At 37.3% G+C, this 23,103-nt stretch overlaps 1 protein-coding gene across 1 annotated transcript in view; it reads right to left on the reverse strand.

Annotated features, from left to right (window-relative positions):
• Positions 1-461: 461 nt before the first annotated feature.
• LOC143673566 (uncharacterized) overlaps positions 462-23,103 on the reverse strand; it is a 31,957-nt gene continuing 9,315 nt past the window's right edge. Inside the window, exons 2-3 of the mRNA XM_077148247.1 lie at positions 3,769-4,023; positions 462-2,262 (exon numbers count right to left, since the gene is read on the reverse strand). Coding sequence (XP_077004362.1) covers positions 3,919-4,023 — 105 coding nt within the window. The 3' untranslated portion in view covers positions 462-2,262; positions 3,769-3,918. The remainder of the gene's footprint in view (positions 2,263-3,768; positions 4,024-23,103) is intronic.

A 23,103-nucleotide genomic window follows, 5' to 3' on the forward strand; every position in this document is an offset into this window, starting at 1 on the left:
TTACTATGAGCCAGGCACTGGAGATACAGACAACTATCTCTACCCTTAGGAAGCTTACTTTCTAGTCAGGGGGAGATAAGTAATGTGAGTAGTATGTTAGATGAGGACAGGTGCTAAAGAGATAAAGCAGAAATTGTAAGTGTTGATGTGGGGAAATTGTTTTGCAATTGCACATGGAAGCCCAGTGAAAGTATCAACTGAAAAGGCAGAAGGGTGTTTCCAGTAGAGGAATACCATTTATGTTTTCTAAGTCCTTGCTGTCCAAAGATGGGATACTGCATCAGCATCACCTGGGAGCTTGATAGGAATGCAGAGTCTCAGACTCTACTCCAGACCTACTGAATCAGAATTTGCATTCTAATATGATCCTCAGGTGATTTATCTGCAAAGTAAAGTTCGAGAAGTTATTCTCTAAATGGATTATACTCCTTGGGACTTAAAGAGACTTACAAGGGGTTGCTTTGCAAAACAACGTAGGTACATGTCAGAACCCAGATCAGCTCTTTTGGGAAGCAGCAATTCTTAGGTCAGTTTTTTGGAGGTTTGGAGCCAAATGCTAATATCATACAGGTACAAGCTCATGATGGAATCACTGCATTTCATAAGAAATTTTCCTCTACTTTCTAGGCAAGGGTATAGATGTGCGTGTGCATGCCTGGGTGCTGTTATGTGTATTGATGTGTGATTGGGGAGGAAACAGACATTTTTATTTTCCATAGCCCCTCTTATGTTAGGCATGGTGCTACTGTAGCAGAAATAAACCTTAGATCATGAATAAACATAAACTAGAAAGTTCATATTTGCCTTAAATCAAATTAAATTAGGTTCTACTCCAAAATTAAACATATTATTTTTATAATCAGGAGGAAAATTATTTTTAAAGGTCCTGTGTGCCCCCATACTGCTCAGTCATTACTGAGCCTCTCTCCCCGTATCAGACACCATGATGAACACTACCTCACATTCTCTCAGCTCAGCTCCAATTCCAGTTGTGGCTGTGCAAACAGATCCCCACAGGCTTCTACCTTCTTTGCACTGACAGTACCTCACTTCAAGTGCCTGCCTTGCTTCTCTCACTTACTCCCTTCCCCAGGGCTTCTCTGGTTCTTTGCTGTGGATGCCTGAAGGAGCCTGTTCAGCACTCACATATATACAAATTAGAGAGGCTAATGCTCCAACCAATGGGAATGGGAGCAGACTGACCAGTGTTTCTCCTTCTTCTTCATCACATCAGCAGACAATTTTGACATAAGCCCACAGTAGTGACCACCTTGATCATGCAACCTTGTAAAGACTTCTTCCCATACTCCTGAACCATGGGTTTACTTCTCAAATAAACTTCTTGCATTAAGCCCTTGTGTTCTAGTTTGGTAGCTGCTAGAATGCAATATAACAGAAATAGAATGGCTTCTTATAAAGAGGAATTTAATAAGTTGCAAGTTTACAGTTCTAAGGCAATGAAAACCCCGAATTTAAGCAAGTTGATAAAAATGTCCAAATTAAGGCACCGTCAAGAGGTTACGTTCACTCAAGAAAAGCCGATGAAGTTCAGGGTTTCTCTCTCAATTGGAAAGGTACATGGTGAACATGGCGATGTCTGCTAGCTTCCTCTCCAGGCCTCGTTTCATGAAGCAACCCCAGGGGCATTCTCCTTCATCTCCAATGGACTCTGTAAGAGTTCTCGTGTCTCTGCTGCTCTCATCATTCTGAAGCTTTCTCCAAAATGCTTCCTCTTTTAAAGGATTCCAGTAAACTAATCAAGACCCACCTGGAATGGGTGGAGTCACATCTCCCTCTACTCAAAGGTTAATACCCACAATTGGGTGTGTCACATCTCCGTGGAGATAACCTAATCAAGTTCCCAACCTACAATGCTGAATAGGGATTAAAAGAAACTGCGCCTCTGCCAGACGGATCATGATTAAAACATGGCTTTTCTAGGGCACATAAATCCTTTCAAATTGGCACACCTTGTCACAAGCTGTGATTTCAAGGGAATTCAGGCAAAGACACGTTTCCATCCATCGAGTTATACAAAGGGTCTCATGATAAGACAAAGGGTCTTATCAAGAGAAAATAAAAAGAGTCCTCTTCAGGATTTGGGCCACTACTGAGAGGTTCATTATCCAAGCCTAAATTGTCTCTTGATAGTTCCTTGGAACATGTGTAGTACTGTAGCATCTCCTTCTGGGCACAGTAATATTTACCAGGGCTGGAAGTTTCAGTCCTGTTGTCCAGTGTCCACCTTTACACCAACGACACCTGTGGAGATCAATCCAGTGGAGGAACAGTCGTTACCGATCCTCATAGAACACCCTTTATCCCTTCCATAAACTTGGGGAAAGATCCACTTACTTTCTGACCCTCCTTCTTTTCCTATAAGAGGACTCACCTTTCCCCACCTCTCCCCCCGCCCCAATACTTAACACAATCTCCTTAATGAGTTTAAGTTTTCACAAAACATAGGAAAACTTTGTTTTCAAACAACTGCTTTACACTTTACAAATAACCCCCAAGGAAAGTGTACATAAAGGGCCTGGCTACTTTCTTGAAAAATGAGAATGGAGAGGAAAAGGGGAACAAAAAAACTATATAAAATAATATAGAAAAAAATACCTTTCTATATTTATATTTTATCTTGTTTACTTATCACAATGACCCACAAAGAAAGTATTATTATTCCCATGAAATATGAGTAAACTTTGGTTCAGGGAAATTTAGTAATTTGCCCAAAGTCTCACAGCTCTTAAATGATGAAGTTCAAAGTTAAACCTAGTCCTGTCTACCTCCAAAGCCCATCCCACTATCAGTGCTGAGTAAGCAGTATAGTTTGATTTTGGTTTCCTGGCCTTAAGTCCCCAATTTCTGTTTCCTTTGTTGAGAAATCTTATTCAAAGTCCTTCTATTTGTCATTGGCATATACAATTAATTTTCACAAGAAGATTGCCTTGAACAAAAATATTTCAAAATTTAACTGCTGTTGCTCTAGACTTATCTTGACATATAAATATAAGGAGGAAAGTAACTCACATTGTAAGCCAGCCATAGTCTTTCCACAATTGCCACTTATCACATGTGTCAAAATAGAGCCTGTGGACCTTTCCCAGCAGCTGAACGGGATTCTTCATAGGTCTAATTTCCAGCAGCTGGGAAAATGTAATTTCATAAGCCTCTCAGATTTTCTCTGAATGGCTTCTAGTGGACAGATGCAAGCCCTATGGCTAGTTAGAGTCTCCCACCACAGCATCAGTTGGAACCAGATACCACTAACACTCCAGTGCTGGCTCTGTTGGAAGCCGCGTGGCTTAGGGAACAGCTGTAAGCTGTGCTGAGTCCATTCCGCCAACCTCAGTAAAACTCCTCTCCTAGATGTAACCACTGTAACAGATTGGTATGTATTTTACAGATTTTCCTACATGTGTGTTTACACACATATATGGATGTTTTTGCTTTTCAAAACTGGAATTGAACCAATGATACTGAACCCTGTTTTTAATATTTTATAGTATGAATTGGTAGGTTGTTCTCACTGTGGATTCCTGGCTTTCTACTCTCAACTGGAGAAAAGCTTGCAATTCTCATGTTTACCTTTGCTCAACTTCCTTATACATCACTCCCCACCTGCCCACCCAAAGCTACTCCAAAACTATGTTTCCACAAACTTTACTTTCCCACTTATAGTCAATGGCATCACCAAGAAAATAGAAGCCATCAGTGAGAAAAACTCCTTCACTTACCGCCTACCTACCACCTCAACTGCAAGCTTACCTCATATGCTTTCTCTTCTAGGCTCTCCCTCCTTTTCAGTAGAGATGTCCATTCTCTTCTTTAGGACATCCACCTGTGGTCTGGATCCCACTTGCAAATCAGGGACAGTTTTTTTATGTTGCGATGAGTTTGTATGTCTGTGTTGGTAGATCACGTGCTTAGCCATTTAAAAAGTAGACTATAGGGTAGGCAATGGTAGCCCAGTGACAGAGTTCTCGCCTGCCATGCAGGAGACCCGGGTTTGATTCCTGGTGCCTGCCCATGTTAAAAAAAAAAAAAAAAGGTAGGTTATAAATCTTTCTTTTTATTTTTCAATATAAAATTTCAAACAATTTCACTCTTACTGTGCAGTCACACTCTATAAAATATCCTAAAGAGTTTTCAATGGTACTGATCTTTCATATTTGTATCAATTCTTAAGGTATTTTAGAGGGTAAATTCTTAAGGCTTTGTGTCATGTATTTCTGTATGTTTCATTCTGATGCTTTCTGATACTTATTTTACTAGACCTCGTTTCGTTTCTTATATTTATTTAAACATGTATTACTTCTGATGTTCTGCATCTCACCAGAGATGAACTTATTTCACCTCCCAGTTGGCATAGATAAATTTATACTATGTATAGTAAGATACAAGATGTACCAGTCCTCCATTTATGACCCATAACATGTCTTTTGTTGCTTTGTCAGAAGTCAAGCAGATCTTTTAAAGCATCGTTACATGAAAGCCATTCATGTGTGGATATGTCAATAAAAACTATCCAGAGTAACCCTCAAGGTGATTGTTGAGCACTGATTGGATAGATTGAGTTGTCCATGACTCAATTCTGGCTTTTGCCTCTCATTTACTTTTGTTGCACCCAATTCTTGACTTAGGCTGTATAGGTGAACTTCACATTAATTTAATATTTTAATTATTTTATTATTAGGAATAACAAAACATTGAAGACAAACAAAAACTCAAAATATGCATCTCTGGTTCCCATCCATACATGCCTCCCAGGTAACATAGGAAAACTGTCCGCCAGTGGAACCCAGCTAATAGCAAGATGTAGAACTCAGACTTTCACCTCACCCAAACTCTTCATGTCAGGCCCAGAGGTTGTGCTGCTTTTGATTTGTCACATGCTAACTTCTTTTTTGTTTGTTTTGATGAACAAAGACATGTTTATCAGTTTAACAGAAAGAGCTGACAGCATGCACATAACACTGATCAAAAGGCTCTTAAGATACAAAGAAAATGCAGCTATAAATCTGAGAATGCATCTTTTTAATGTCTGTTTTTAAAAATATTTTTATTGAGAAATCTTCACATACATACAGTCCATTCACAGTATATAATCGGTGGCCCACAATATCATCACATAGTTGTGTATGCAACACCATGATCATTTTTAGAACATTCACATCACTCCAAAAAAAGAAAAAGAAAATACTCATACATCCCATATGTCTTACCCCTTCCTCTCACTGACCACTAGTATTTCAATCTACCCAAATTTTTTTTAACCAATTATATATTTGGCATTTTACTTTTTATTTTTCCAAATAACTTCCATGTAAATGTGTCATCAAATTCTATAAAATCCTGAAGGGATTTTCATTGATATTGCTTTACCTTGTACATTACTATGGTAAATATTGTTATCTTATGATATTAGTCTTCAACATTAGAAGCAAGTTATGGCTCTTCATTTATTCATTTATTATCCTACTAAAATTTTATAATTAAAAAATTTTTTTTTGTTTAAAGTTAAGTTATCCAATTATGTATTTTGCTGTAACTCATAAAATTATTTTATTGTATTCCCTAGATCTGGATCATTTTATTCTCTGTATTTTTTTTTCTTTTTCTTTTTACATGGGCAGACACCAAGAATCGAACCCGGGTCCTCTGGCATGGTAGGTAAGCATTCTTGCCTGCTGAGCCACTGTGGCCCGCCCTATTCTCTGTATTTTTATCAAATTAAATCTTTATCATACCTTTTCACAATGCAAATACTTCACATGCAAAAAAGATGATAGTGGTTTTCAATTCCTATAATTAGACTTTTTGCTTCTCTGCTTTATTCAAGTAGTTTTTGACAACACGTCGAGTATAATCTTTCCCTGGAGTGGTGATAGTGTGTCTTTTGTTGGTTACTTCCATAACTCTAATAGTGATTGACTTCTAAAACTGCAACAAAATGTAAAGAAACTGTTATCTAGGGAAGAGGAGACATTTGTACCCATGTAAATGGGGGAATTCCTAGGTCCACACATGCATGCTCAAGAAAAGACACATGTTTAGAAAGAATTAGGGAGGCCTCTATGCTTTGGCCTGGAACCATTCTCTTAACCCATTGTTTGCACAAGCTTTGAAGGAGCACATTTGCACAGGTTGATCTGGAAAGACTGAGAAAAGTGTTTTATTTTTTCCTTCATTATTATTATTTTGTTAGCTATTCAAGGGAAGCTCTGTCATGCCACTAGCTGGATAAAGCTTAAGGAATAGATGGTTCAGAGTTGAAATTTCAGCAATGGTATATTAAAATATCAAAATAGCCAGGTTTTAGCAAGAACTTACAAAATGTAAAGGAACAGGAAGTAATGGCCCAGGCAAAGGGGAAAACTGAAGTATTAGAAACCATCAATGAGGAGGACCAGACCTGGGACATACCAGATAAAGACTTTTTTAAAAAAAAGGTCCTAAATATGCTCTTAAGAGTTAAAGGAAAACATGCACAAATAACTAAAGGAAACCAGGAAAATGACAGACGAACATAAAAAGAATATAGATATACAGATGGAAATTATGAAATAGAACCAAACAGAGTTGAAGGCCATAGTAATAGAAATTTAAAATTCTCTAGATGGGTTCAACAGCAGATGGAGCTAGGAAAACAAAAACTCAGTGAACTTGAAATCATCCAGTCTGAGGAGCAGAAAGAGGAAAGAATGAAGAAAAGAGAACAAAGCCTGAAAAACCCGTGGGACACTATCAAGTGTATCAATACTATGTGATGTGAGAATCCTAGAAAGAGAAGAAAGAAAAAAAGGAGCAGGGAGACTAATCAAAGATATAATGGCTGAAAACTTTCAAAACTTATGAAAGACATGAATATACACATCCAAGATGATGAGTGAACTCCAAGTAGGATAAACCCAAATAGATCTACACTGTACCATGTTATAGTCAAACTGTCAAACACCAAAGAAAAGAGAAATCTGAAAGCCACAAGAGAGAAAAACATGCTATGTGCAGGGAAGCCTCAACAAAGATTAAATACTGATTTCTCAACAGAAATCATGGAGTCCAGATGGCAGCGGAATGATGTATTTAAAGTGCTGAAAGCAAAAAACTGGAACTAAGAATTCTGTATCTGGCAAAACCATCTTTCAAAAATGAGAAAGAGACTGAGACATTCCCAGATAAACCAAAGGTGAGGGAGTTTGTCACCACTAGACTGGCCCTATAAGAGATGCTCAAGAGAGTTCTGCAGGTTAAAAGGAAGACACTAGGTAAAAAGATCAAAGCCACATGAAGAAATAAGGTTCTCCAGTAAGGTTAACAGCATGGATAAATATAAATACTAGTATTATTGTAATTTTGATGTGTAACTTCCCACAGGATCTAAAAGGCAAATGCATAAAGTGTAATAATAAATCAATGTTTTAGGACTCAATGTATAACATGCAATTTGCAACAAGAACTACATAAAGTGGGGGGGAGGGGTATAGGAACAGTATAAACAGATTTTATCAAACGAAATTGTTATAGATTTAGGATGTTAAATTTAAGCCCTGTGGTAACTACAAAGAAAATATCAGAGAATATGCAAGCTTACAGAGACAGAAAGTAGAGTACAGGTTGCCAGGGGTGGGGTCAGGGAGAATGGGGAGTTAATGTAAATAATGGGTATAGGGTTTCTGTTTGGGGAGATAAGTAATAGAACTTTTAGTAATAGAAGGTGGTGAGGGTTCTACAACAGTATAAAGACAAGTAATCCCACTGCTTGGGAGTGGTTGAAATAGAAAAGTTTATGCTGTATATATGTTACCACAATTTTTTTTTAAAGAGCAATTAAACAGACAATGACAATTAAATGCAATATGTGATCTCAGACAGGATCTAACAATGGAGAGGAAAAGGCTGAAAAAATATTTGGGGGACATATAAACAACTGGAACATAGATTGTAAGCTATCAAATGTTAAATTTCTTGAACTTGATAATGCTACTTAAGATAGTTAATAAAGTGAATAACTTTATTATTTTTTTTGTTCTCAGGAAATGTACTGTGGGAGTACTGAGTGTTCAGGGAACTGATATATTTAGCCTATACTCAAGTGTTCAGAAAATGGATTGATAAATAGATAGACATACAGATGATATACTGATGGATAGAAAGAATAATAGAGCAAATGTGGCAAAACATTAAAATTGGTGTATCTAGGGGAATAGGGGCTCTATTTGGAAGTTTTCCGCATGGAGTTCTCTCTAAAGTTGCTTACAATAGTTATATGAATATGTCAGATTTCATAAATCTTAACTTCAAACACTGACACACAATAATAAAGTAGACCTATAACAATATAATGACTGCAAATTAGATCAGAACACTTACTGTAATACCAGTTCTACACTAAGAAGAGTTCAAATTCAATGGACAAATAATTCATTCTTCATTATTATTCATTCCTGGAAATAGAATTTCCTCAACTCATCTAGAAAGTCAGGGTTATTTCACAAATTCACATGGACTTTAAGTAGCTTAAAATTATGTTAAATTTATTGTAGCCTAGAGAGTACTTGCTATGAATTAGAGTTCAGTGGGCTTTAGTATCTCATTTAATAATTATTCTCCACAAGAAAACTAGAAAAAAGGACCCTGGTTAATTGGTTCATGGATATTTCCTTTTACTTTACAGACAAAATTAGATTTGTTAAAAGAGATGAGATAGCAACCAAGAGATGTTATTAAAATGAATGAATGAATAAATAAAAAAAGAGTATCTTCAATAGCTGTTTTCCTAAATTAACATTTTCAACTCTGTGGGGTGGGGCGGCAGTGTGATATGTTACATATCTTCCTTTTTTTTTTTTCTTTTCCTTGCATGGGCAGGCACCAGGAATCGAACCTGGGTCTCTGGCATGGCAGGTGAGAACTCTGCCTCTGAGCCACCACCACACTGCCCTTCATACACTTTTCTTTTTTCACCTTTCATATACTTTAATTCTGTACCAATCCTCTTTCCTTTTTGGATGAGAAATGGGGACATTTGTTTTCAAAATATCCCATGTTCTGGATTTAGCTGATTGCTTCCTCAAGTATTCATTAAGCCTATTTCTCTATAGTCTTATTTCCTATAAACTAATGATAAAATGTAGAGACCTTATGAGACTTGGATTTGATTTTTTAGGCAGTAATATTTCATGGGAATTTATTGACTAGCTGATTGTAAAATTTATGTGAAAGTGCAAAAGACTTAGAATTGCCAAAATTATATTTTCAAAAAAAAAAAAAAAGAACAATATTGGGAGGCTTAACTATCTGGTGTCAAGATTTACTATAAAACCACAGTAGTTGAGACAGTGCCAGTGTTAGAGCACAGAGAGACATAAAGATATACTTGTATCCAGAATATATAAAGAACTCTTAAAATACAGAAAGAGGAATTCTGTGCCTCTATTTGCACCTGAGCAGGTCTCTTCGCGCCTGTGAAGATGGCAAAGCAGGTGTCCAAGTTGGTGCTATTTGTTATGCCTGGATAACATTTGTCAATCACCCACCAACTTTTAACTGATCAAAATATTTCAGACAATTGGAGGATAGATAGTGCTACAACATCCCCATTTGAGATGGGAAACTGTCCTGATTATCAAGGGCAAAATGGCATGAAGAAGCATGATATTCCTTTAAATCACACTGCTCAGCAGGTTACCAAAGAAGACTTTGCCATCCGACTATATATTATGTATGGATAAAAGCAATGTGGGAGATTTGAACATCAAAGGTAATCAAGTTAAAAACTGCAAAGCTATTCACAATGTGACTGTGTGATTGTGAAAACCTTGTGTCTGATGCTCCTTTTATCTACCTTGTCAACAAACGAGTAGAACATATGGAATAAAAATAAATAATAGGGGGAACATATGCTAAAATAAATTTAGTTTGAAATGCTAGTGAACAATGAAAGCGAGGGGTAAGGAGTGTGGTAGGTATAATCTTTTTTTTTCTTTTCTGTGTTCATTTTATTTCTTTTTCTATTGTCTTTTTATATCTTTTTCTGAAATAGTGCAAATGTTCTAGGAAATGATGAATATGCAACTAAGTGATGATATTGTGAATTACTGATTATATATGTTGATGTTTCATTTGGTTTGTTAATTTTTTAAATTAATATATAAATTTTTTTAAAAACTGCAAAGCTAAAATTGAACTATTTGGGAGCTATGAGTCACTAAGCAACTTATTGAAGATCCCTATTACGGGAATGTCTCCAACTTTGAGATTGTGTACCAGCAGTATGTTAGGTGCTGCAAAGCATTTTTGGAGAATACACAGTAAAGCAGTATCCATTCATTGTTGGAGGCCCACAATGATTAACATCTTGATAGTGATGTTATAGGTTTTTCCATCAATTGGTGTGTTAAAGTGTAATGGTTCATAGGTCGAGGCTACAACTGTTTTTTTCAATTGACTTACTGTTTTTTATCTTAAAAAATAACTGCAGATGGAAACCAGTGTTGTGTTTTGCAGAAAATTAATAAAAAGCTTTGATTCAGACAATTTATGGGATACATTAAATGTTCTTAAACTAAACATCCTACCTTGCCCCAATTACAAAAATGGTGGAGCAAACAAACTAGTAGAACACATATTTCATGTGCACTTTGTAATACAATAATTTCTTTCCAATGTTTAACCTTAAGGTCCTAACTGAATAATGACTAGCATTCTAACATGCTTAATTCTGATCTTAATAAATAATGAAATAAAACATCACTTTAGGCCCAAATCCTTATCAGAGCCCACTGAGACTTTTAAATAATCTATCTCCTCAGTAAGTTGATATGGATGACTTGATGGACAAATGTCCTCTGTTCGCCTACACTACCTCTTACCTTTTTACCCCAGGGCCTTTTATTCAATTCCATAACCCTAGTCATAGGAGTTGACAATCTTGACTGGAAATTCACACACACCCACAGTGAACATTTGTATTTTAACAGGATAGGAAAGAGAGAATGACTTAGGTTATTAATATGTAGCATCTTTGATTATTCTTAATTGTTGCTTATCTAGTTTACTTCATAAGGAAGTCAGTTTATTTGCTCTCATTTGGACCACTCTGCCTCCTAAAATTTAATTATATCCAGAAAGGACTCTGTGTGCTGTTTTATCTTATGTGCACTTTGACAAATGCATCTGCTTCTATTATGCACATACAACTCAAATGCCAAATATATATTGGCTTAGTTGGGAAAATTAATTTAAAAAGCTGGAAAAAGATAATTCTACTATGTTGAAGTTCTTAAATGATACGTTGTGTTCTTTTATCAGTATTTTATTTATAGGAGAATGTGGTGGTTTGAAGCTATATGTTCCCCAGAAAGGTATGTTCTTAAATTTATTCCATTCCTGTGGGTGTGGACTCATTGTAAGTAGGACCTAATATCAAGGCTACTTTTGTAAGTGGGTCCCAACTCATTCATGATGGGTCTTTTTCTAATGCAATTTTATTGATAAATATTCACATGCCAAATAAACATCCAAAGTATACAGTCAATAGCTCACAGTATCATCACAAAGTTGTGTTTTCACTGCCACAGTCAATTTTAGAACATTTTCATTACTCGAGAGAAAAAAACAAAAAGAACACCTAAAACATACCAGTTTCCCATCCTCCTCTGTTATTTATTTGTCTCTATTTTATTACTCATCTACCCATACACTGGAGTTTAAGTCACAAGGTTTTCACCATCACATGGTCATACCATAAAAGCTATATAGTTATACAATTATCATCAAGAATCAAGGCTACTGAATTACAGTTCAACAGTTTCAAGTATTTCCTTCTAGTTATTCTAATACACTAGAAACTAGAAAGGAGTATCTATATAATGCAAAAGAATAACCTCCAGAATGACCTCTTGACTCTAATTTTGAAATCTCTTAGCCACTGGAATATTTTTTATTTTGTTTATTTCCCCCCTTTTGATCAAGATGGCTTTCTCAATCCTACAATGGCTGGGCCAGGCTCATTCCTTGGAGTAATGTTCCACATTGCCAGGGAGATTTATACCCCTGAGAGTCATGTTCCATGTGGGGGGGGGGGGGCGGTAGTGAGTTTATCTGCAGAGTTGGCTTAGAGAAAGAGGTTACATCTGAGCAACAAAAGAGGTTCTGTGGAGATGATTCTTAGGCATAATCGTAAGTAGGTTTAGCTTCTCCTTTGCAGGAAGAAGTTTCATAAGGGCAAGACCCAAGATTGAGGGCTTGGCTTATTAAATTGGGAGTAGCTAATGCTTGCAAGAATACCAGGAATTCCCCAGGTGGGGAAGTTTAATATCTCCACATTTCCCCCCAGTCCCTCAAGGGGACTCTGCAAATACTTTTTTAATTTTCTGCCCAAATTACTGTGGGATGTATTAGGATATTACATTAACCTGTGTAGAATAACAAGAACTCATTCCCTATTCTAGGTTCCATGTAATTATGTTGTTTAAATCAACTAACCTTAGCGATTAAATTAGATAGTGTACTAGAGAAAATATAAATTTCATACCAAATATACATTTCTTCCTTTGGTCTCACACAGAAGTTGAAGTTTTAAAATACAGACAATATTATCCTTTACCCTATATTCTAATTTACCTTAGTCCTAACCAGATTAGTTTCATTCATATCTCTAATTGAAGTCTGATCTCTTTTTCAGCTTCTTTAACAGCTATTGTATGCAGTAATGCTGACTTTCATAGCTGCAGAACTCTGACTCCGTATCTCAGGTGTCACACAGATACCAAAGTTCCAGAGAATGATCAGGTTATACACAAAGAGCTCAGCATCTCAGAATTAAGAAATAACAGGTAAACCTCAGGAACAGATGTGACTGCTGTTAAGAGCTTATAATCGAGGAACTTTTACACTAAGCCTTACTGAACATTCTATTTGATCATAAATTATCCAATCTCTGCTCATATTCTATCCCCTGATAACCTACGCTCTCGAATGCAACTCTCAGAGTTTGCACATTATATTTAGTCCATAATAGTGAGGACTTACAATATTTGTCTTTTCGTTTCTGGCTTATTTCATTCAATATAATATCCTCAAGATTCATCCACCTAGTTGCATGCCTCACAACTTCATTGCTTCTTTCAGCCATCAATATTCCATTGTATATATACACCACAGTTCGCCCTTCCATTTATCATTTGATGTAACCTTAGGCCACCTCCATCCATTGCAAATCATGAATACTCCTGTTATAAACACCAGTGTGAAAATGTTCAGTCGTATCCCTGCTTTCAGTTCTTGCAAGTATATACCTAATCATTTGGCAACCCTATACTTAGTCTCCTGTGAAACCATCACACTGCCCTCCAGAGAGGCTGCCCCATTCTACTTCCCTAAGAACAGTGAATAGCACATCTTTCTCTCCATGTTTTCTTCAGCATTTGCATCTTTTTGTTTATATTTTAAACAGTTTTATTCACATATCATACAATCCATCCTAAGTGAACAATCAATGGCTCCCAGCATAATCACATAGTAATACATTCATCACCACAATCTATATGAGGACATTTCCATTTCTTCCACAAAGAAAGAAGAGGAAAAATAAATGAATTTAAAAAATAAAAAGGAGAAACAACAACCAGACTCCATACCTCTCCCTTATATACCCTTCCTATTGGTATTTAGCTTCTTATCGACAGTTGCTTTTGTTACAATTAATGGGCACATATTACAATGTTACTGTTAACTATAGGCACTAGGTTGCATTGACTATGTTTTCCATATATCATCCCATTTTAAACACCTTGCAATGTTGACCTTCATTTCTTCTCCTTCATGTAAATTTGTACATTTAAGCACCATCATTGTCCACTCTAAATTTTGCTGTTTTACAGTCTCAGTTTTTATCCTCTATCTTTCCTTCTGATGTCATATGTGCCCCTAGCCTTCCTCTTTCAACCATACTCACACACAGCTTTGTTAAGATGGGTCTTAATCCTCCTGTTGAGTCTTTTACAAATGGAATGAATACAGAGAGGGCGAAAAAAAGCCATGGAAGCAAGAAGCTGGTGGAACAAAGCCCAAAAGAGAAAGGAGAGACCAACAGATGCTGCCATGTGGCAGAGTCAAAGCAGTCTTTAGGAAGAAAGCATCACCTTGATGATGCTTTGATTTGGACATTTTTCTCACCCTCAAAACTATAAGCTTATAAGCTAATAAATTCCCATTTATTTAACAATTCCCATTGTTAAAGCCAACCCATTTCATGGTATCTGCTTTCAGCAGCCTGGGAACTAAAGCACAGAATTTAGGTAATCTGTGTACTTTGAGATAACTGTAATCTCAAATTCATTTGGATATATCAGAAAAGATTGTTTTCGAAATAAACTGGGAAGTATAAAAATACAACTGAGATTTAAAAAAAAAACTCAGTAAGAGGGCAAATACCTTGATTTTTTAAAAACTGGCGAAAGATTTGAATTAGATGCTTCATCAAAGATATACAAATGGCAAATAAGCACATGAAAAGATGTTCAACATAATATATCATCATTAGTTATTAAGGAAATGCAAATTAAAACCACAATAAGTTACCTCAACATCCTCACTAGAATAACTAAAATTAAAAAGACTGGCAATACAAGGGGTTCGATATCCTGGGAATAAAACCTGTCCAGAGGATGTAAAAAGTAAAAAAAAGACTGGCAATACCAAGTCTTGAAAAGGATGTGAAGTAACCGGCATTTTCATCCATTGTCATTAAAGAGTGGTACAACCATGTTGCAAAACATCTGGTAGTTTCTTGTAAACATACACTTACCATTCAACCCAGCCATTCTACTCCTGGATATTTATCCAAGAGAAATGAAAGATATATATTCGTACAAAAACTTGCACTCACAGATTCACAGCAGTTTTATTCATTAGCATAAGGATGGAAACAACCTATATGTCCACTGACAGGTGAATACATAAACATGTTGTGGTATTTCCATATGCTAGAATACTACTCAGCAATAAAAACGGGCAAACATGCAATAACACGGATGAATGTGAAAAAGCATTGTGCTAAGTGAGAGAAGTCAGACACAAAAGAACAAATGATTCCAGTTACATGAAATTCTAGAAAAATTGAAATTATAGCCACAGAAATCAGATGAGTGGTTGTCTTGAGTTGGGGGTGGGAGGAAGGAGATTATCTACTAAGGGGCACAAGGAAACTATTCTGGGGTGATGAAAATGTTCTATATCATGACATGGTCATGGCAACCTGACTATGAGACACACAATAAATAGTGAATTTTACTGGATATAAATTACACTTCAAGCAAATTTAAAATAAAAAGGATACTTCATAGGTGATACTAAGTACTTCCAATGCCATCAATGAATGTCTCACATGTAGTCAAAATCCAGCCAGGAAAACAGATACCACACTATGTACTTGAAGAGATTTCACTGGGGATTGGTTACATAAGTGGAAGGGAGCTGAAAAAGTAAATAGAGAACCACCAAAGTAAATGAGAGATGGTAACCACAGGAGCTGTCACACCCCTAAAGCTAAGGGGAGAAAATGGAACCAGTACCTACTAAACTCAGATGAGGGGCCTCCCAGAGCGATGGGTGAGGGCGGTGCAATGGTGGCTCAGTGGCAGAATTCTCACCTGTCATGCCGGAGACTGGGGTTTGATTCCCGGAGAATGGTCATGCCAAGAAAAATAAAAAATGAAAAAAACAAAAAAACAAAAGAAACAGAGCTATGGGTGAAACCTCCGATGAGGGAGGAGGCTATTGTTGGTACCTCTATGAAGGTGGGATGCGCTTAATTTGGAGTGCTAAAGAGGCCAGAAGCTGCTGCCTCCAGGAGGAAGGGTCACTGTTGGGGCAATCCAGAGAAGAACAGGAAGGGTCAAGTCTCTTTTCTATCCTCTAACCTCTAGTGGCTCCTATTATGGAACCTAATAGAGAAAAACCAGCTATGAAAAGAGAAATGTGGTTTACAGACTCCTAACCTCAGCATAGCACAGAACAAATTATAGATAGTATGGATGTGAAGCTGAGAGACAACAGGTAAATAACATACCTGGTTTATTCCACCTTTAATAACATTAAGATTAGTCAGTAAATTTAGGTGACTTCAGCTGACCCTCTTTAATATTAAATTCCAAATCAATGTTTCACCGTATGTGTTTAGCATCCATTGGTTATTTCTGCCTAAGATTCATTATTTCATTTGGGGTTACAGCACAACAATTTCCTGATTCGAGCATTTTAGCTTGATTTTCATAAAGAAGAACTTTCCTTCCTCTATTATATGGTTATCCTGAAAAAGAGTTTGTACAGCAAAGGTAATAAAAATATTATCTCCCTTTACCAATTTTCAGAGTTGGTGACCTAGCAATCTCCAATGATGACCAATGAGTTAATAGCTATTCTTCTTATATCATTAGAGACTCACCACTTGTGTTTATATAGCTGATGTTTCCTAGTCTGTTGTAGGTATTGCCTTTTTATGTTCAGATTGTTCCATTTTAGGTCAGTGGGAGCCTTCATGGTATTTTTTTCTATATTTTTATTTATTCTGGCTCATTCTTGTGAAAATGTCTGGTAGGTCCAATTTAATTCTACTTCTCTTACTTGACTCTTTAATCTCTTCGATCTTGGAAGAAATATGCAACTTATTTGAACTTTTCACACATAGTAAGCTGCTAATGAACACCTGAATTATTTGATATTAAGCCACCCTGTGGAAACATTCTTGAGCTGGCTTCTCATCAGTGCTAAACAAAGCCAGTTTTAATTACAAAATTTAATGAAGTTGTTCAACTTTAACCAAATCTGGAAGTCCAGTCTTGAAATCTTGGGTATTATGTGTAGTCATTAGTGGGGCAGGGAGAAAATAACACAAAAAGTTTATAAAACATATTTACACAATCTAGAGAGGAAGCACCTTAAGATATTAAATAATAATTGGATGTTCTTCTAAAGTAAAAATCATAATTATCCAACAGTGCATTCCATTAGTATAGGAGTCATAGTCACTCCTATAGTGACTCTGACTATACCATGTGGGAGCAACTAGAGAACAAAATAGAGTTTCTGTGATTTGCCTTCTTGGGGAAGCCTTCATTACCTCCAGAAAGAGATAGCAGTTTTTGCTCCGAATTAACACTGTTTTTTATTCATATATAAGTAAATAAATAGGTAAACTGCAGCACATCCAACAAGATGTCTATGCCAAAACCTGGGGAGATTTCCTAGGCTTCTCCTTCCCCACTGAGTCCTATTTATACTACTTCTTAAAAGCTTTCCAATCTGAGCCCTTTTATTTCCCTCCTCCACTGCTGTGGCTTATACTTTCAGCATCTCTTACCTAAATTGGTTTAATGGCCTCCTAAATGCCTTCAGGGTTCAACAAAAGCTATCTTTCTAAAATGCACATTTGATCATTTTATAGCTTTTGATTAAAGCCCTTAAACAGCTCCATATTACCTTTAAGGAAAAAAAAATCCAAATGTCTTAAGATCCTTTGTGATCTGACCTCCACTTATCTTTCTCATTCTTGCCTCTGTATCATTCCTAAACCCTGTCAAGCCCCAAACCCAATGCTCCCTTCTGAAATACTGGAAGAACTCTCATCATAAGAGAGAGGTTCTAATGCCTCTCTGCATTTGAACAATCTACTCCCTCTGGTTAGGACAACTTTCTTCAAATGATTAATAAGATTTATTCTTCAAAAGTCAGATCTGATATTACCTCTTCTAAGAAGACCTACCTGATGTCCCCCAGACTCACAGTAGATTGCTGACTCCACAATCCCGTGTGGTCCCAGGGCAAACTTAATTACCACCGGGATCACTACACCATATGCCACTGACTACATTTCACTAGACCAGGAACATCCTTGTGTATTTCATCTTTACCTACAGCACCCAGCACCATGCTTGAGCATATCCTCAATAAGTGTTTGCTAAGAGAATAAATGAGTAATTGCACACTCTTAACCCAGAATGTTCAAAACATTTTTCGAAAGTGGTTGTCCAATTTACTTATACTACAACCAAAAATACAACTGAGATCCCAGTTGCTCCACATCCTTACCAACACTTGGTACTGACAACTTAAAAAACTTAAACCATTGTGGTTAATGTGGTAGTATCTTAGAGTTTCTAATTTTTTTCTTACTTTTTTATTGCATAATATAACATATATACAATGAAAAGACAGAAAAAAGCAATAGCTTTCAAAGCACTCTTCAACAAGTAGTTATAGGACAGATCCCAGAGTTTGTCATGGGCTACCATAACATCCTCTCAGATTTTTCCTTCTAGCTGCTCCAGATTATAGTTGGCTAGAGGGTTTAAACATTTTTTATCATCACAATCGACTTTTTTTTTCTTTTTTGTAAAAATAACATATATATAAAAGCAATAAATTTCAAAGCACAGCACCACAATTAGTTGTAGAACATATTTCAGAGCTTGACATGGGTTACAATTCCACAATTTTAGGTTTTCACTTCTAGCTGCTCTAAGATATTGGAGACTAAAAGAGATATCAATGTAATGATTCAGCAATCATATTCAATTTGTTAAGTCCTACCTTCTTTGTATGATTCTACCATCACCTTTGATCTTTCCATCCCTCACTTTAGGGGTGTTTGGGTTATGGCCATTCTAATTTTTTCATTTTGGAAGGGTCTGTCAGTAATATGGAGTAGGGAGAAACTATTTGATGTTCTGGAGAGGCTGGGCCCTCTAGGTTTCAGGACTTATCTGGTCCAGGGACCCATCTGGAAGTCGTAGGTTTCTGGAAAGTTACTTTAGTGCATGGAACCCTTGTGGAATCTTTTATATTGCCCTAGGTGTTCTTTAGGATTGGTTGGAATGGTTCTGGTTGGGGTTTGGCAGGTTATGATAGGTAGCAATGTCTAACTGAAGCTTGTGTAAGAGCAACTTCTAGAGTAGCCTCTTAACTCCATTTGAACTCTCTCTGCCACTGATACTTTATTAGTTACACTTCTTTTTCCTCTTTTGGTCAGATGGAATTGTTGATTCCATGATGCCAGGGCTGGACTCATCCCTGGGAGTCATCTCCCATGCTTCCAGGGAGACTTTCACCCTTGGATGTCATGTCTCACGTAGTGAGGAGGGCATTTATTTCACTTGCAGAGTTGGGCTTAGAGAGAGTGAGGCCACATATGAGCAACAAAAGAGGTCCTCCAGCAGTATACTCTTAGGCACACCTACAGGTAGGCTAAATTCCGCTACCTACATAAGCTTCACAAGAGTAAGCTTCAAGATCAAGGGCTTGGCCTGCTGATATGGGTGTCCCTAAGGTTTGACATAGTGTCAGTGGATTCCCTGATGGTATAGTTTAATAGTTCATATTTTTTCTTCCATCCCTCAAGGGACTTTGCCAATACTTTTTGATTATCTGCTTAATATACTCTAGGATGTATCCAGGCATTGCATTAAACTATACAAGATTAAAGGACCTCTTTCTTATTCTGGGCTCCCTGTGTTTCAGTTCTTCAAATAAGCTATACAAATAGGATGAGTTAGATTATGCGCTACAGAAAATTTAGGTTCCTGACAAAATAAACCTTTCTTTCTTTGGTCTCAAGGAGTATGCGTGGTTCTAAAATACAGACAATGTGTTCCTTCCCTGTGTTCTGAATTACTTTAACCCCAACCTGATTGGCTTCATTCTTATCTCTAAATGCCAGGATATATATATATATATATATATATATATATATATGTATATATATATATATATATATATATATATACACACACACACAACAGCCTCTCAAAATCCAGAAATAATAATTACCACTCCAGACTAAATGTGCCTGCTATAAAAGCTTACAATCTAGGCCCCTGTTTTCTCATAAGCATTTTCTAAAGGTGACCATACCATAATTGTTCTTTCATTTCTGGTTTATTTTGCCTCACCAAATGTCCCACATGTTCATTCACATTGTTGCATGGCTCAGGACATCGTTCCTTTTTGTAGCAGCACAACATGTGATCATATGTATACACCATCGTTTGCCAATCTACTTCTCAGTTAGTGCATCCTTTAGCCACCTGTATTCATCAGGCTTCATGTATAGTGTCCAAAGTCCACAGTCTATCAACACTCTCTATTTTAGATAATTTCATCGTTTCCAAGAGAAAGATAACCAATAAACACACCCTCACTAAATAGGAAATCCAAACCTCCTCTTAACTCTTGTCCCTCCCCCCATTATCTACCTCTGCTGTTCTGTAGTAGTGCTCATATTTTCCTTTTAAACATAGCCCATAGCATGCAATAGCGGTTTTCCCCCTGTACCCTGAACTTAAAACACTCTTTGTACATGAATCATACCTTTGAAGTAGTTCTTGCAAGAACTCAATTATATTTCTAGTGTTAAGTATTTAATGTACCAATGATATAACATCAAGAGAAACATTTTATCCTCACATTAGCATATCAAACATTAAACATTTCCAGAAACGGCAAATACAAAGGCCGTACAGTTAGACTTTTTCAAGGAATATTAAGGAAACTAGTGCATGTGGAGCAAGGTGAAGAATTATAGCCAAGCTGTTGGAATTAGACCAGAACTGATCTCATCAGTGGGTCTCAAGTTTTGATATTTGTATGAAAACCCAGTGTACTTGTTTAAATGGAAGATTCCTAGGTTGTATTCCCCAGAAATTCCGCTTTAGTCATTTGAAGCTTGGGCCCTAATATCTAAATTTTAAAAAAAGTATCTCAGGTAATTCTGTTATCATTGGTTTTTCAGCCTAAAAGATGACCTATGCTCTTTAGAGAATAGTGCTTCTTCCTAAATGAATGTATTATTATATATTACACTGTAATTTATGAGACTATTTACTTTTTCCATTACATGATTAATGCTAAAGTTATGAATTTCTATCTCTAGGTATATGCAGCAGCACTTCACAAAATTAAAATTAAGCCCACGTGGAGAAATTTAAGACACTTAAATTTCTTGACCACTTGCAGTAAGTGCAAGGTCATGTTGTAAAACCAAGTAAGATTAATTATGGGGAAGCGGTGTAGGGAAAAGAACATTGGTGTTATTTTCAAAAGATCTGGGTTTGAGACTCAGCTGCTTCATTTTAGGTAAGTCCTTGAAATTTTCTGGGTTTCGGTTTCCACTGTGCTGGTTTGAAATGATGTATATACCCTAGAGAAGTCATATTTTAATCCTGATCCTATTTTGTGAAGGCAGTCGTTTCTTCTAATCCCTATTCAGTATTGTATGTTTGAAACTGTAATTAGATCATCCCCCCGGAGGTGTGATTTAATTAAGACTGGTTGTTAAACTGGATTAGGTGGAGGTGTGTCTCCACCCATTTGGTTGGGTCTTGATTAGTTTACTGGAATCCTATAAAAGAGAACAACAAGAGAGAAAGCCAGGAGATTCTGAGAAAGCAGAACAACATAGCCATGAGAAGCAGAGAGCCCACCAGCCAGCGACCTTTGTAAATGAAGAAGGGAAATGCCTCCCGGGGAGCTTCATGAAAGGAAGCTAGGAGAGCAAGCCAGCAGATGACACCATGTTCGAAGATATCTTTCCATGGACGCCTCTGATAGGACATTTCTACAGACTTGCTTTAATTGGGGCATTATCTCAGCCATAGAACTGTAAGCTAGCAATTTATTAAAATCCCCCTTTTTAAAAGCGATTCCATTTCTAGGATATTGCCTTTTGGCAGCTAGCAAACTAGAACAGATTTTGGTACTGAAGAGTGGGGTGCTGCTGCAGCTGCAGCTTGCAAATACCAAACATGTTGGAACGGCTTTTTAAATGAATAAGGGGAAGAATTTGGAGGAGTTGTGAGAAGCTTGATAGAGAAGGCCTAGAATGCTTTGCAAAGACTGTTGATAGAAATGTGGATTCTAAAGACACTTCTAATAAAGCCTTAGACAGAAATGAGGTACCTGTTATTATAGATTGGAAGGAAGACGAGCCTTGTTTTAAAATGGCAGATAATCTGGCAAAACTGACCAGTGGCTTTGGCTGGAAGCAGGTTTTAAAAGCCATGAACTTGGATATTTAGCAGAAGAGATCTCCAAATCAAATGTGGAAAGTGCAGCCTGGTTTCTCCTCACAGATTATAGTGAAATGAGAGAGGAAAGATAAAGCTGAGAACTGAACTCTTGGGTACAAAGAAACTAGAAGTTGATATTCTGGAAAATTCTGGGTTTCCAGGAATGGAGACCCCAGAGAATAGTGCACCACATAAGGTCTTGGCCAAATGTGAAACCAGTCAGCCATTTCAGAGAAAGCCAGGATGGGACATGGAGTTATCCAAGAAGGATTTGTGGAAACTCTTTATGTTTGATGGGCATGATCCAAGGCTACTGCATAGAAAGCCCAACAAGAGTGCTGTGGGACCTGCATAAACAGGGCCACTGCCAGACTGGACTGGGGGGTTCAGAGATGGGACACATTGAAGAAAAATAACTCGAGGTGAAACCATGGAGGCCGGGGTCTTAAGTCAAGAAGCCTCTGGCCAAGAGGACAGACCCACCCAAGCCTGTGGAGAGGGTAAGTTTGCCCCACAGGCAGCAGATGGGCCTTGTACTTCATTGTGGTGGAAGAGTCATGCCGCCTCAGGCCTTGGAGAGAGTGAAGCACATTCCTTAGGGCTTGGGGAGAGCCTGGCTGCCACTACATGGAGGGGTCGAGTGTGTGTCCCAGAGACGGCAGAGAGCACGGGTGCAGCCCCGATCCTTGGAGATGGTGGAGCCAAGAAAAAGGTGTTCTCCCTCTTATACCCCAGGGTTGCGTTGAGAGAGAGGCAGGCCTCTATGCAGGCCTTTGGAAAGGGTGGGACTGCCGCTTTCAAAAGCCCCAAAGATAAATGACTCTCAGACTTTGAAATCTTATGGACTTTGTCCTGCAGGTTTTCAAAACTTTATGGGTCTGGTGACCCCTGTGTTCCTTCCACCCTATGGAGATGGGTGTATGTAACCTATGACTGTTCTTCCTTTGTGTGTTGGCAGCAAATAGCTTGTTCTGAGTTTTACAGGTCCAGAGCCAATAGAGAAAATTTTGCCTTAGGAATGTCTGTGCCTTTAACT

Source organism: Tamandua tetradactyla, chromosome 2, assembly GCF_023851605.1.
Source record: "Tamandua tetradactyla isolate mTamTet1 chromosome 2, mTamTet1.pri, whole genome shotgun sequence".
NCBI classification, from domain to species: Eukaryota; Metazoa; Chordata; class Mammalia; order Pilosa; family Myrmecophagidae; genus Tamandua; species Tamandua tetradactyla.